The sequence below is a fragment of the Scardinius erythrophthalmus genome (genome assembly GCF_964197995.2).
Source record: "Scardinius erythrophthalmus genome assembly, chromosome: 7".
Lineage (NCBI taxonomy): Eukaryota > Metazoa > Chordata > Actinopteri > Cypriniformes > Leuciscidae > Scardinius > Scardinius erythrophthalmus.
In genome coordinates this window covers 7,742,145-7,754,802 of record NC_138227.1, presented here as the reverse complement: position 1 = coordinate 7,754,802, position 12,658 = coordinate 7,742,145, and the positions used below count along the sequence as shown (strand labels likewise).

Sequence of the window (12,658 nt, the reverse complement as noted above, 5' to 3'; positions counted from 1 at the left end):
CAGAACCGAGCTTGGTAAAACTTCTTGCCGCAATATGCCGCAGCCTCAGAATGAAATCTTCTCCAGACTGAGATGAAGTTAAAAAATTTGGTGTCTTGTAGTCAGTTTAAATTTTTAGCAAGTAATCTTCAGAGTAAATTAATGGTGTGTAAACGTTTAACCAGTTGGATGTTTTGTGTTTATATTTAATTATGTTTTTTTTTTTTTTTTTTTTTTTTTTTGTATGTTGTAACTTTGATGTATAAATGTCTATTTATACTCACCTGCCTATCGTGGCCAGGGCACTGCTGTAAGAGCTTTTAATCTCAGTGAGTTTTCTTTCCTGGTTAAATAGTTTAAATGGATTTTGTTGTTTTCATGAAACTGTTGGCTGACAATAAACCACGTTTAACATTGAGGTCTAATCTAATTCACCGAGATTTACTCACTTTAAAGTTTCTGACCACGCCACTGCTGTATATCTGCATGTATTCAAAAGAAGACTCTATAATTAAGCTGCAATTGTATAATAAGAGAACATGTAGAAAAACAATACTATAACTGTAATTTAGTGAAGGGGAATATATTGTTAAATCGATATATTATATTTATAATTATTGAGCGTAATTATTATAATAGTGGATTTGGTCCATAACAGAGCGGAGATGTGATTTACTGAATGCGTCCCCTTTAAGAAATATGACACCGCGCACGCTGAGCATGCGCAGAAGAGAGAAGGGCGAGAGCCTTTTTGTTTTCTCTCTTTTTTTAATCTCCTTTGACGCTAAAATGAATGTAACAGTCGAACAGGTGAAAAGAGATGAGCGCGAAAAACGAAAGACGAGCGTGAAACTTTCACCAGTTGAAGCTGAAACTAAAGTGACGCTGTTAACGATCGTGAATGAAGGACAAATGTGGATTATTTTCTCTGGATGTCGTATATTTCCAGTCTGCAGGTCGGAGATGTTATATTTATCATGTTAGAATTTATATTTGTGTTGCCTAAATGTACATTGTTCTTAGTGTAACGTACAGATAATTAAATCATTAGTTTTGACCAGCCACTATTCAGTCAGGTATATAGGCATACTGTGCATTTTTTCTGTCATCTTTGTTAAATTCCTGTTTAATTCATATATGATTCGAACCTTCATATAGAGCCGTTTAACATGCTACTAAAATGCTCTATATTTCTTAAATCAAGCACACATGGTCATTTAATTTAAGAACTGTAATTATTACAGTATTTCAGTATAAACTCTGTAACCTGATCTTTGGCAGATCTGGTGTCCCTAACAACAATTCACCAATTAAGAAAGCTTTTGTTCAACTGTTAATGCAATATATGATAAATTAAATTAAATTATGATCAATATATGATGTAATACATTTAAATGATCATAATCTTGTATAGTACTTGTTATCCACATTTTAATGGTCAAGTGTTAGATTATTTCCTTTTGTGCATCATTCTCAGTCCCTTAAGGGATTCAATTAATATCTAAACTAATCAGAAATATAGATTCTAGATTCATAGATCTAACATAGACATTCTGTCGTCTTATGTCAGGGTTTTTTCCTGGCTCAAAATGAGGCGGAGGTGGTTAAATCTTAATAATGTATTAATAAGGTAATTAAATTTGTATTTTTCGTATCATATAGTCTAGCCCGGGGGTCGGCAACCCTCGGCTCTAGAGCCGCATGCGGCTCTTAAGCGCCGCCCTAGTGGCTCCCTGGAGCTTTTTCAAAAATATGAAAATGGAAAAAATATTTTTTGTTTTAATATAATTTCTGTAGGAGGAAAAACATGACAAACATTCTTAACCCTTTCGCACGTACGATCACATCGGTGTGATTAGAACGGTCAGTGCATGACGTGATCAACTGCTAAATTCAAATGTGCTCTCGCGCGTTGGCTGGCGCTGAGCCAGAGACAGGCGCGCTCAGAGCTGTCATATAACACAACTTTTCAGTGTTTTCAACCACATAATGTTTATTTTAGGTTTCAGACATAGAAGTACTAAAAAAACAATACATTTAGAGTTTGTAAAATACACACTGATGTTAAAGGAAGAGGCAATAATAATCCTTTCCATTATAATTAGACACGTTTTATTCATATCAGATACACATTGTGTAAGTAACTTTAAAGTTTACTCTATTCTTCTCCCAGTTCACCAGCCACTTACTTTTATGTATTTTGGGAGAAGTGATGAATTCACGTGTTGTAAATCCAACAGATCCGATTCTCTGAACTGCGTCTGCGGCACAAACTAAGATGGTGGCGCCCATCGCGCATACAGCTTAACTAACGCGATCGTTAATAAAGGTGTGTAAACAACAAAACACTTCCACCTGCATATATTTGACAATCGGAATATCAGATATTTCATGCCATATCTAACAAATTTGTGAATATTTTGAATAAAAAAGGAAAAATGACATAAAAGCAGATCATCATTAATTCAGCTCTGTTGTTGCTGCGATGTGTCACGTGACACGCAATGACGCGTCACAATGGGAACCATAAAGTGACACATTCTAAATAACGGTCGCCTTGAAAAACTCACGCTGGGGGGGTCAGCCAGAATATTTTAAACTTACGTGTGAAAGGGATAAAGTTTTTCAACGTTGTAAAAACGTGTATAATAAATATTTAATTTCAACATTTCTGTCAACGAACATTTAATCATGAATGCTCATTGTAGCCTACTCATCATTTTGATACTAGGGGGCTAATAAAGCTAATATAGACACTTACAGCATGTGTTGCCTTCATTATAAGGCTTATATAAGGCTTTTAATTTTTTGCGGCTCCAGACAGAATTTTTATTATTTTTTTGGTCCAAAATGGCTCTTTCAACATTTTGGGTTGCCGACCCCTGGTCTAGCCTAATGTGTTTCCCACATTATTTTTGTGGGTGGAGCAATGTACCTCTAGGGGGGTCCGGGGTACGGAGCCCCTAAAAGGACGTGGTGGTGGAAAAAGTTTTAGGTTGGGAGAATTTTTTTTTTTTTTTTTATCTTTTGCGTTCCCCCGAGAAACTTACAAAACCTGTTTTGAGCTCGGACAGACACTTCCTGTTTAATGTCCCGCTGGCAGCTCCGTACGTTAATGGAGCGTTTCATAGTGTTTGAACTTGGACTCAAATATAAAGAAATGCGGTCAGTGCTTAACTCAAGGAGTTCAGTGAAATTGGCAGTATTCACATAGGCTATTCGAACTTCCCTATTCTTGAGCTAAGCGTTGTTAAAACACAAACGACACCTATTTACAATCACAACCTAGACAACGAGCTACAACCCAATTCTCATCAAAACGAGCTTTATAATATTAATTTGTCTCTAAAGACGAATGAGAGACAAGTCCAAATAAGGGGCCGTCTGCAAAGTGCAAATCCCAAAACCCTTCTGCACATTTTATACTATTAAACATATTCAATAGCTTCACTCTGTGACGCACTGTACTGTCACCAAATTCAGTTCACACATCACTGATAAAAATCAAATCAAATAAAAGTTCTTCTTGTGGCAAAATTACATTTCCTTAATAGCCTAAACAGAGGCTTTATTCCCTTCGAAGTTAAATTGTCAATGTTTCATTACATCACTGTTTGAAAACACTCAGAATAATTTTTTGTACCTTTATAAAGGGCATTGTTCCCCTTATTTTATTAAATGTATGCTCCATCTTTCATTTCAAATTCTTAAATTTGATCAATATATTCAATTAAAATAATAAGACACTAGGCTGTTATCAATCAAATTAAATAATTTACATTGAAAAATTATTACTGTATTAAATTATATTATTTTAAATATTTTTTGAATATACAAATAAGGAATGTTGAAAAGAATGATAGGCTACTTTAAAAACTAAACCGCCAGTAGGAGGCGGCAGGCGACCGTCTGAATGAGCGAGTCATTGAGTCATTCATTCAAACGATTCATTCAAACGGCTGATTTATTCAGAATGAGGCAGTTTATGAATAGCTAATTGAATCTTTGACTCAACCGATTCGTTCGAAACGCTGAATCATTCAGTAATGCAACAAGTGTTGCTGTGAGATGCGCTATGGTTCTGCGGTGATCTTTGTTTGGAACTATTTTCACTGCTGAAACAAAACAGTCATTGCGTCTAAATGTATTTGACTTTGAATTTAAACTATTTGTTTATTGAACGGTTATGAAATCAGTTTCGGTTTCAATCTTGATAGCATTTAGGAAAACAGCTCTCTGGTGTAGCCTAGGCTATATATTCTTAACTATAATATGTTATAAATAACTGCGCGAGCCTCAACAGCGCAACTTTGTTACCGTCATTACATTAGGTAGGCCTATATTATTATCAACTAGGCTATAGGCATTAAATGAAATAAAACAGAATCATCCTCATGTTTTCACTGATTTCCTAGTTATTTTTTATTTTTATATTAAAAATAGTTTTAATCAGGGCATTTTTCCGGTTGGGCAAGTAGTAGGCCTACAATTCTTTCTCACTTTTCCCTTAAAAAAACAACAAAAAAAACCACACGTGTCCCGGACACAGTCTATGGTCCCAGACAAGCATTAATGTTGAGCCCTGATATGTTTTCCTTGATTGGTTTTCCCTGAAGAGAATTACGTTGTTGGAAGCGAAAGTAAAAGAGTGACGCACGTTCATTGCGTTTTAGCGTGATGACAGTTCCGTGTCTTTATTAAACTCAAAACTTTATAATGATTTATCTGTCATCCACCCTCGATTAATTGGAATGGAATGTTGCACTATCGGCAAACTATACGGTTTGAGAATGGAAAGACAGATGAATGCAACAGAACCGTCACGGTGGAAAAAGTGTATCTGACCATGACCGTCTGTCCGAGTTTTGTCGAGAGCCGGAGGCGGCACGAAATTTAACGGAGGCGGCCGCCTCATAATTCTCTATGCAGGAAAAACCCTGTTATGTTATATTTCTGATTAGTATAGATAGTAATTAAATAATATAACCTGTGCCCCGTTTCATTCTTATTACATTCTAGGTTACATAAAAATAATTAACCTGCTGTTGTTTCACCAATAAATACTGGGAATATTCCCATCATCCTACAAGAGAAGGACAAACTCCAGGAGTAGCAGCTGAAATCTGTGTGACTGTTAAAGATGGAGTTTATTAAAGAGGAGATTGAAGACATGAGTGATCCAGAACCATCCAGAATAAAACATGAAGATACTGAGGAACAAATAGGTTGGTGTCCATTCTTGATTCTTCATTGTTGACTGCTTTCGTAGCTCTGAAATATGGATGACAAATGATAGAGAAATGCATCTAAATGATCATAACCCAGTTTTAATCGCATTAACAAGTGAATGACAGAACTGAACTTTACATTAAAGTAGGGGTGCACGATATATCGAATCAATATCGTTATCGCGATATCACGCTAAGTGTATTTAATTCTCACATTTAACCTCATTGAACTGATTCTAACTGATTAATATGTTTATTTTAGACCAGCTGGAAGTGACGGAGCAAAGACAGAAACTAAATGATGTGAAGAAACACTGTGACTTTGTCACAAAGCTGCACTCCTACTCTCAGTGTGGAAAGAGTTTCCAAAAGAAAGGAAACCTTAATACACACATGAGTATTCACACTGGAGAGAAACCGTATACATGCCCTCAGTGTGGAAAGAGTTTTTCTCGAGCATCAACTCTCAGTGATCATCTGAACATTCACTCTGTAGAAAAACCATTCACGTGTGATCAGTGTGGGAAAGGTTTGAATTCATCATCAAATCTAAAGCAACACATGAAAGTTCATTCAGGTGAGAGGCCTTATGTGTGTTCTCTCTGTGGAAAGAGTTTTACACAGCTGAATCAATGCAAACTGCACCAGAAAACACACACTGATGTGAGAGATCATGTGTGTTGTGACTGTGGGAAGAGTTTTACTACAGCTGCCTATCTGAAACTGCATCAAAGAACTCATACTGGAGAAAGACCTTACAAGTGCTCAGTTTGTGACAAGAGTTTCACTTATTCTGGATACCTAAAAGTTCACAAGCGACTTCATACTGGAGAGAAGCCATACGACTGTACTCAGTGTGAGAAGAGTTTCAAAGATGCAGGAAGTTTAAAAGATCATCTGCGCATTCACTCTGGAGAAAAGTCATTTAACTGTGAACAGTGTGGAGCAAAGTTCCTATTGTCAAAACATCTGAAATGTCACCTGATAGTTCATTCAGATGAGAGGCCTTATTTGTGTTCTCAGTGTGGAAAGAGTTTTTCAAGACAGGGCAGTTTTAAAAAGCACCAGAAAACACACAATGGAGTAAAAGATCGTGTGTGTTGTGACTGTGGGATGAGTTTTACTAGAGCTGACCATCTGAAACGGCACCAAAGAACTCATACTGGAGAAAGACCTTACAAGTGCTCATATTGTGACAAGACTTTCGCTCAGTCCGGAAACCTGAAATCACATGAGCGACTTCATACTGGAGAAAAGACGTAATACTGTACTCAGTGTGAGAAGAGTTTTAAACATCATCAAGCCTTCACGCACATATGAAAAAATGTTTAAAGTGATCAATTTATTTTCATTCGTTTTCATGTCAAATACAGTTTTTCATAAAAACTCTATATTATCTAGATTAATTTTGTTAATTTGGTGAAAAGCTTGGTTTACTAGTAAGACTTAATGGGTTAGTTCAGCCAAAAATTCTGTCATTAATTAATCGCCCTAATGTCGTTCCAAACCTGTAAGACTTTTGTTCATCTTCAAAACACAAATACATTTTTTTTATTAAATCTGAGAGCTTAATTTCAATCTGTTCATCATATACAAGCGACCGTGTCTTTTCTGTTTGACTAAACCGCTGGTGTCCCAGTGTGAAGCCTGCATCCTCCGAAGGCCGCATTTGAAGGCCGATTGCATCACAGCGGCGCAATGAAGGCTACCCTGATTCAAAAGCGACACCAAATGCACAGTTAAAAGCCACAAGTTTTTCTTTCTTATAAACTTAAACTTAACTCCTTCGTTATATTGTGTGGCTTCATTTGTCAGGTGGTTTGAGGCTAAACGTGTGCTAATATTAGTTTTAAAATTGTTTCAGGGAGCAAGGAGCAGACAGCTCCTTAGATATTATTTTTAGCTATATACAGCGGGGGAAATAAGTATTAAACACGTCATCATTTTTCTCAGTAAATATATTTCCAAAGGTGCTATTGACATGAAATTTCACCAGATGTTGTTAACAACCCAAGTAAGCCATACATAAAAAGAAACAAACAAAAATAAGTTCAGAAATTAAGTTATGTGTAATAATGTGAAATGACACAGGGAAAAAGTATTGAACACATGAAGAAAGGAAGGCGCAAAAAGGCATGGAAAGCCAAGACAACTGCTGAAAACTTAAAGTAGTTAAAAAGCAATCCAGCCCCCTGTCAGTGGATATTAATAACAGCTGGTTCAGTCCCAATGGATGGCCTACAAAAAGGTCTCATTGCCAAGGTGTCACACAAGACACATCTCATGACGGGTAAAAGCAAAGAGCTGTCCCAAGACCTTTGCAACCTAATTGTTGCAAAACATAATGATGGCATTGGTTATAGGCACCATTCTAAGCTTCTGAATGGTCCAGTGAGCACTGTTGGGGCCATAATACGGAAGTGGAAAGACAATAATTTCACCATAAATTTGCCTCGACCAGTGCTCCTCGCAAGATTTCTGATAGAGGAGTGAAAAGAATAATCAGAAGAGTGCATATAGACCATGGCGGTGGAGTGCATTACTTACTGTTTTCTTTGAGACAACAGTACCTACAGTACAACAGTAACAAGTGATCCTTGGCTCTTGGACAACTCTTCTGATTCTTTTCACTCATCAGAAATCTTGCGAGGAGCACTGGTCCTCTACTGGTCAAACTATGGCAGCGATACAGCGAATAGTTGTTCTAAAAGACGCCGCCACCCGCGGAGCCCTTTCAAAAGCCAGTGAAAGCATAGGCTACTGTCAGTTAAGTCCTATTCGGACGTTCATTGTTTATCATGGTCTCGTATGGTATTTTAAACATTTACAGGGGTAAGTGATTTTATTGCTGTCCGAATCTAGCCTAGAAATCTAGACGCACCCTAGCGGCAGCAAAAATTATTTTGCAGCCAGGGTAGTGTAGAAACTCTCTGTTGACTTTCGAGCTGCAAAAACCTAAATTGGGTCAGGCCAATCACATTGTGTATAGAGTAGGCGGGGCGGGCTTAACACAATGACGACAGAGTTGCGGTTCCCTGCTACTTGAAAAAAAAGAAGAGCTGGAGGACCTGGAGTTAAGTTTTTCTTTGAGAAAAGAGCAAAGAACGGCACTTAAGTCATTCTTAAAAAAGGAAGATGCACTGAAAAAATGATTTTTGTTGCTTGTTCAAATTGCTTGATTAAAATGAGTTTAAGCAACACAATTGCTATACATTTTGTCCAAACTTAATTTGATTGTGTTCAATCTGCTTAAATATAGGTACAATTTAAGTTTACTTAATCCATTTGTGTTGGATTACATGAATGATTTGTGTTGCATTAAAGTCCCCGTGAACCGGAAGTTGCAAACGACTTTTCTCCAGTGTTATGACGTATTTCCCAGTGAAAAGGAATATTGAACAGAGGGCAGGGTTTTACTCTAGCGCTCCTCCTCTCCATCTCTGCTCATAGCAGACTAACGGTTTGAGGGGAGTGGTTAAGCGTTGCCCAAACCAATTCCTCAAACCTACGTCATCAGAGAAGGTCCTCCAATGCAGAGGGGAGGGGCATTTTCAGATTTTGAATAAAGATTACCAAGGTAAAAAATTTTTTTTTTAAATAATTTCTTGCACGGATTAATTGTTCACCACAAGACCAGTAATATGCGCTAACAAAGTAAATAGGGTCAATTTTGATTTCATGGGGACTTTAACTGAAACTGGGCGGTGCTTGTTAGTTCCCAGCATGCTTTGCATATGGCTGAATTAAAAGAGAATAAATGTTAAAATGAAGTGTTATTTTATGTGTTTTTAAGAAAATTAGAAAAGGGGAAGACTTGATAATGTGTAATTGTGTTTAATGTTCAATTACATTCAAATTATTAGAACCATTTAAATTACAGAGGTTTACCATTGTGGAGAAGAGTGGAGCATTTGGTTAGGTTGTGGACTGATTCAACAACACTAATAGTAAATGCTTTGGCTGAAAGAGTGTGTAAATTCAGCATTTAAGATGGTTCATGCACTGAAAAGATTTATCAATTTATATTTAGTATAATTTACTTTGTTGATTGAACATGAATAGTCTGTGTTCATCTGTGTTGTTTGAACGTGAATAGTCCTTGCTGTTTAAACGTGAATAATCTGTGTTGATGGAACACAATTGTGTAAGTGGCTACCAAAGCAAACAATTTGTGTGCAACCAATGTCCACTATTCAATTGAGCAAATCCAATGAATTATTGTTTTCAGTGTGTTTTCGTAGTTTTGCCAGCCATATATGTCAAAAGTTGAATCTATCAACTAACATTAGCTCCACTCTGGTTCGTTGTAGCGCTGTCCTGTTGCATGCAGAGGGAATTTGAAAGACAGCCGTTTATCCCGCCCCCTTGGATTGAGCCTTGTCAATGGTGAGTTGCCAGACCTAACATCTTGATGTAGGTCTGGCTTGCCAGGCTAGTCCGAATCCATAATGTCAGTGTTTTTTTCTCACCCAACCCGCGTAAAAATCCCTAGCCAAATTGTTTTTTGACAAACAGGCCGTGTGGTAATTTAATTGCCGTCTGAATCCACATCTCTGAGTTTAGAAGAAGAGATTCAAAATCCACTGTTTAAATCCTTCTTGATCACTACCGAGCACCGTATGTAAGATGTAAACATTTAATACTGAAATGCTGGCTTTTATTACTGAAATCACAGCTCCACCTCAGCGAACAAAAATGGGAAAGAGAACAAAGCATGTACAATTTTTGAAATGGTTATTATGGCAGCAATATATGATACAATTTTAAAATATGTAGGCTAGGCTATTATAGGCTATTATAGTTTGGATTATTTTTTATAATACCCCATGAATCCTAATAAATGCAATTTCAACTATTTCTGAAGTGCTGCTTTTATAAAGAACACCGCTTTCTCACATAACGCAGTGAAACAGCCCCTGCACGAGAGAATAATTGATTCTCGAGCCATCGATATCAACCAATTCAGCAGCATCGACAGGGACCCTCCTACGGTATAGTTCGGGGGACACACCAAGAAATTGTATACCTTTAGTTAAGTTATACTTTAGAGTCTTCATAGCGTGCTAATAAACAACGTTATCGGGAAACACAGCCCAAGTCTCTTTAGAAAATGTTGACAAAACCACTCAATTCATATGTATTAATTTTAAGATCACTTTATGAACTTTTTGAAGCATCAAAATATCATTTGAATATCTGTCAATGGAGGGACAGAAAGCTCACATTTCTTTAAAAAGATCTTCATTTGTGTTCAGAATATGAATGAAAGTCTTATGGGTTTGGAACGACATGAGAGGGGAGTAATAATGACAGAATTTTAATTTTTGGGTGAACAATCCCTTTAATAAATAAGGCTCCAAAACTACTTGCCTAACACATAATACAGTCAGTAATAAAAAAAAAAAAAATTATAAGCAAAAATACAAATAAATTAGTGCTGTTAAACGATTAAAATATTTAATCATGATTAATTGCATTAATGTCATAGTTAACTCGCAGTTAACTCGCAATTAATCGCACATTTTTATCTATTCTAAATGTCCCTTAATTTCTTTTTGTCCCATTATTTTTTTCTCATTTTAATGCTCTTATCAACATGGAAAAGTGGATCGGCTTGCTTTGTGCAAATATTTTTTTTTATTGAAAACAACATTGACATATACTGTAGTGTTTTCACACTAACATTCACACTCAGAGCAAATAATCGCATCAGAGAATTCGCATTCGCGTCAAGTGGCATTTCAGACTGGACGTGCTGCGATGATCGCTCAGTTCACAATGACAAAGCACACAGATCACTTTGGTCTTGTCAATGGAATAATTTGGCAACTTTTTAAAAGTAAACTTTCCATTCAGAATCTTATTGGCATGGCATCCATCTCGCGCTCGCCATCCACTCAAAACGTAGCGTTAAAGGGGTCGAACTTTTTGTCTAACTTTTTGTCACCACTGCCTGAAGATGATCTGGTTCAATTTTCGTGCAAATCGGACAAACCGTCTAGGACGAGTTAGAAAAAGTAGCTTTTTTGGAAAATTCAAAATGGCGGCCATATTTTTATGACGTCATAGAGTGCAATCAAATTGCCATGAGCTCAGGAATCAGAGAAAAAAAGAATTTTGTTGATTGGCCTTACGGTTCAAAAGTTATCAGCGTAAATATGAGTGAAACTTTGGACAAGTGGTGGCGCTAGAGGGAATGACTTAGACACACCAAAATTGGTGTATTTAATGTTGGGACTGTCCTCTATCAGAATGTCAAACCGTTACAACTTTCCCGCAATCGGTTCTATGGGCTGCCATAGACTCCCAGAGCGGAAGAAGATTAATAATAAGAAGAACGGGAACAGAGACAATAGGTGCCTCCGCACCTTGGGTGCTTGGCCCCTAATTAAACAAGTAAATCCAAAATAAAGAAAAGATTAAAAACCATGAACATGCAAATGTTTGTGGAATTATTGAAATATTAAGTTAAAATCTGAGCGTTCGGCTGTCAAAAAAAGTTTGGGAACATCTAGTCTAACTGAAGCTGAGGATAGGAGCGGGTTACAAAAGAACAAGAGTTCTGTGTTGCTTGTAGACTGAGAGAGAAAAAAGCCTGTCGATCGCCCCCTGGAGGAGGAAGAAATAATGACGAGGCTGAGCTGTCCTTTGCTCACCGAAAACAGACAGAAGCCAGAGAGAAAGCAAAATGAAAGACAAATAAATGAAGCAATTGAATTTAAAAGGATAAAGGAACAACCGTGGGAGCCGAGCCATGAAGTGTAGTAGTGAAGATAAAGCAAAAGCTTACAGCACCTGGTATTCCCAGGCGGTCTCCCATCCAAGTACTAACCAGGCCCGACCCTGCTTAGCTTCCGAGATCGGACGAGATCGGGCGTGTTCAGGGTGGTATGGCCGTAAGCGAGAGTCTCAGCCAATAAAGAGCTATTTAAAGAAGGGACACCGGGCTCGGCCCGCATTCACACACGTCCCAGACTGCAGCTGAAAGACAAACAGGAAGCACCAAGTGTTTTCATGCAGGCTTGACCATGAAACTGAGAGGACTTGTAACCGGGCAGGTCAAAAGCAGCACGATACTCAGACAAGCTCTGAATGGTGTTGTCCAGCAATGTCACGGCCTTCTGCATGTCAGTGTTTGTAGCTTGAAGCATTGTAGACACAGCATTCACACTCTCCAAAATTTTAGTCTGTAGAATAACTTGAAAAATTAAAGGGGATTTCTTTAAAAACAATTTCTTTATTCCTGTTGCTTCACCACACTCATGCTTCTTGTCACTTGTCAGATATATTTTTGTCAGTGCTTTCATTACATCCACATCTGTACCGAATAGCAACAATGGATTCATATCTAGAGGACCAGCGGGTGGGACATAGTCCCACAAAATATAAATGAGCTTAGTTTGGATAGAGGGACTGAGGTATTTAATTGACCCCTTGGGCCGTTTGATCTG

General features: G+C 37.4%; 1 protein-coding gene across 1 annotated transcript; it reads left to right on the top strand.

Moving 5' to 3' along the window:
• Window positions 1-695: 695 nt before the first annotated feature.
• Window positions 696-10,592, top strand: LOC308694234 (uncharacterized protein). Its single transcript, XM_081371649.1, has 3 exons — window positions 696-935; window positions 4,999-5,204; window positions 5,470-10,592. Exons 2-3 carry the CDS (start codon window positions 5,120-5,122, stop codon window positions 6,468-6,470), a joined length of 1,086 nt encoding a protein of 361 aa, XP_081227775.1. The 5' UTR covers window positions 696-935; window positions 4,999-5,119; the 3' UTR covers window positions 6,471-10,592.
• The last annotated feature ends 2,066 nt before the right edge of the window (window positions 10,593-12,658 follow it).

What these genes read in the sequence shown, in the direction of transcription:
- LOC308694234 (XM_081371649.1), top strand. Translation starts at nt 5,120, where the DNA reads ATGGAGTTTATTAAAGAGGAGATTGAAGACATGAGTGATCCAGAACCA. An exon ending in AGATACTGAGGAACAAATAG is followed by an intron (nt 5,205 to 5,469) that starts GTTGGTGTCCAT and finishes TGTTTATTTTAG; the next exon opens with ACCAGCTGGAAGTGACGGAG.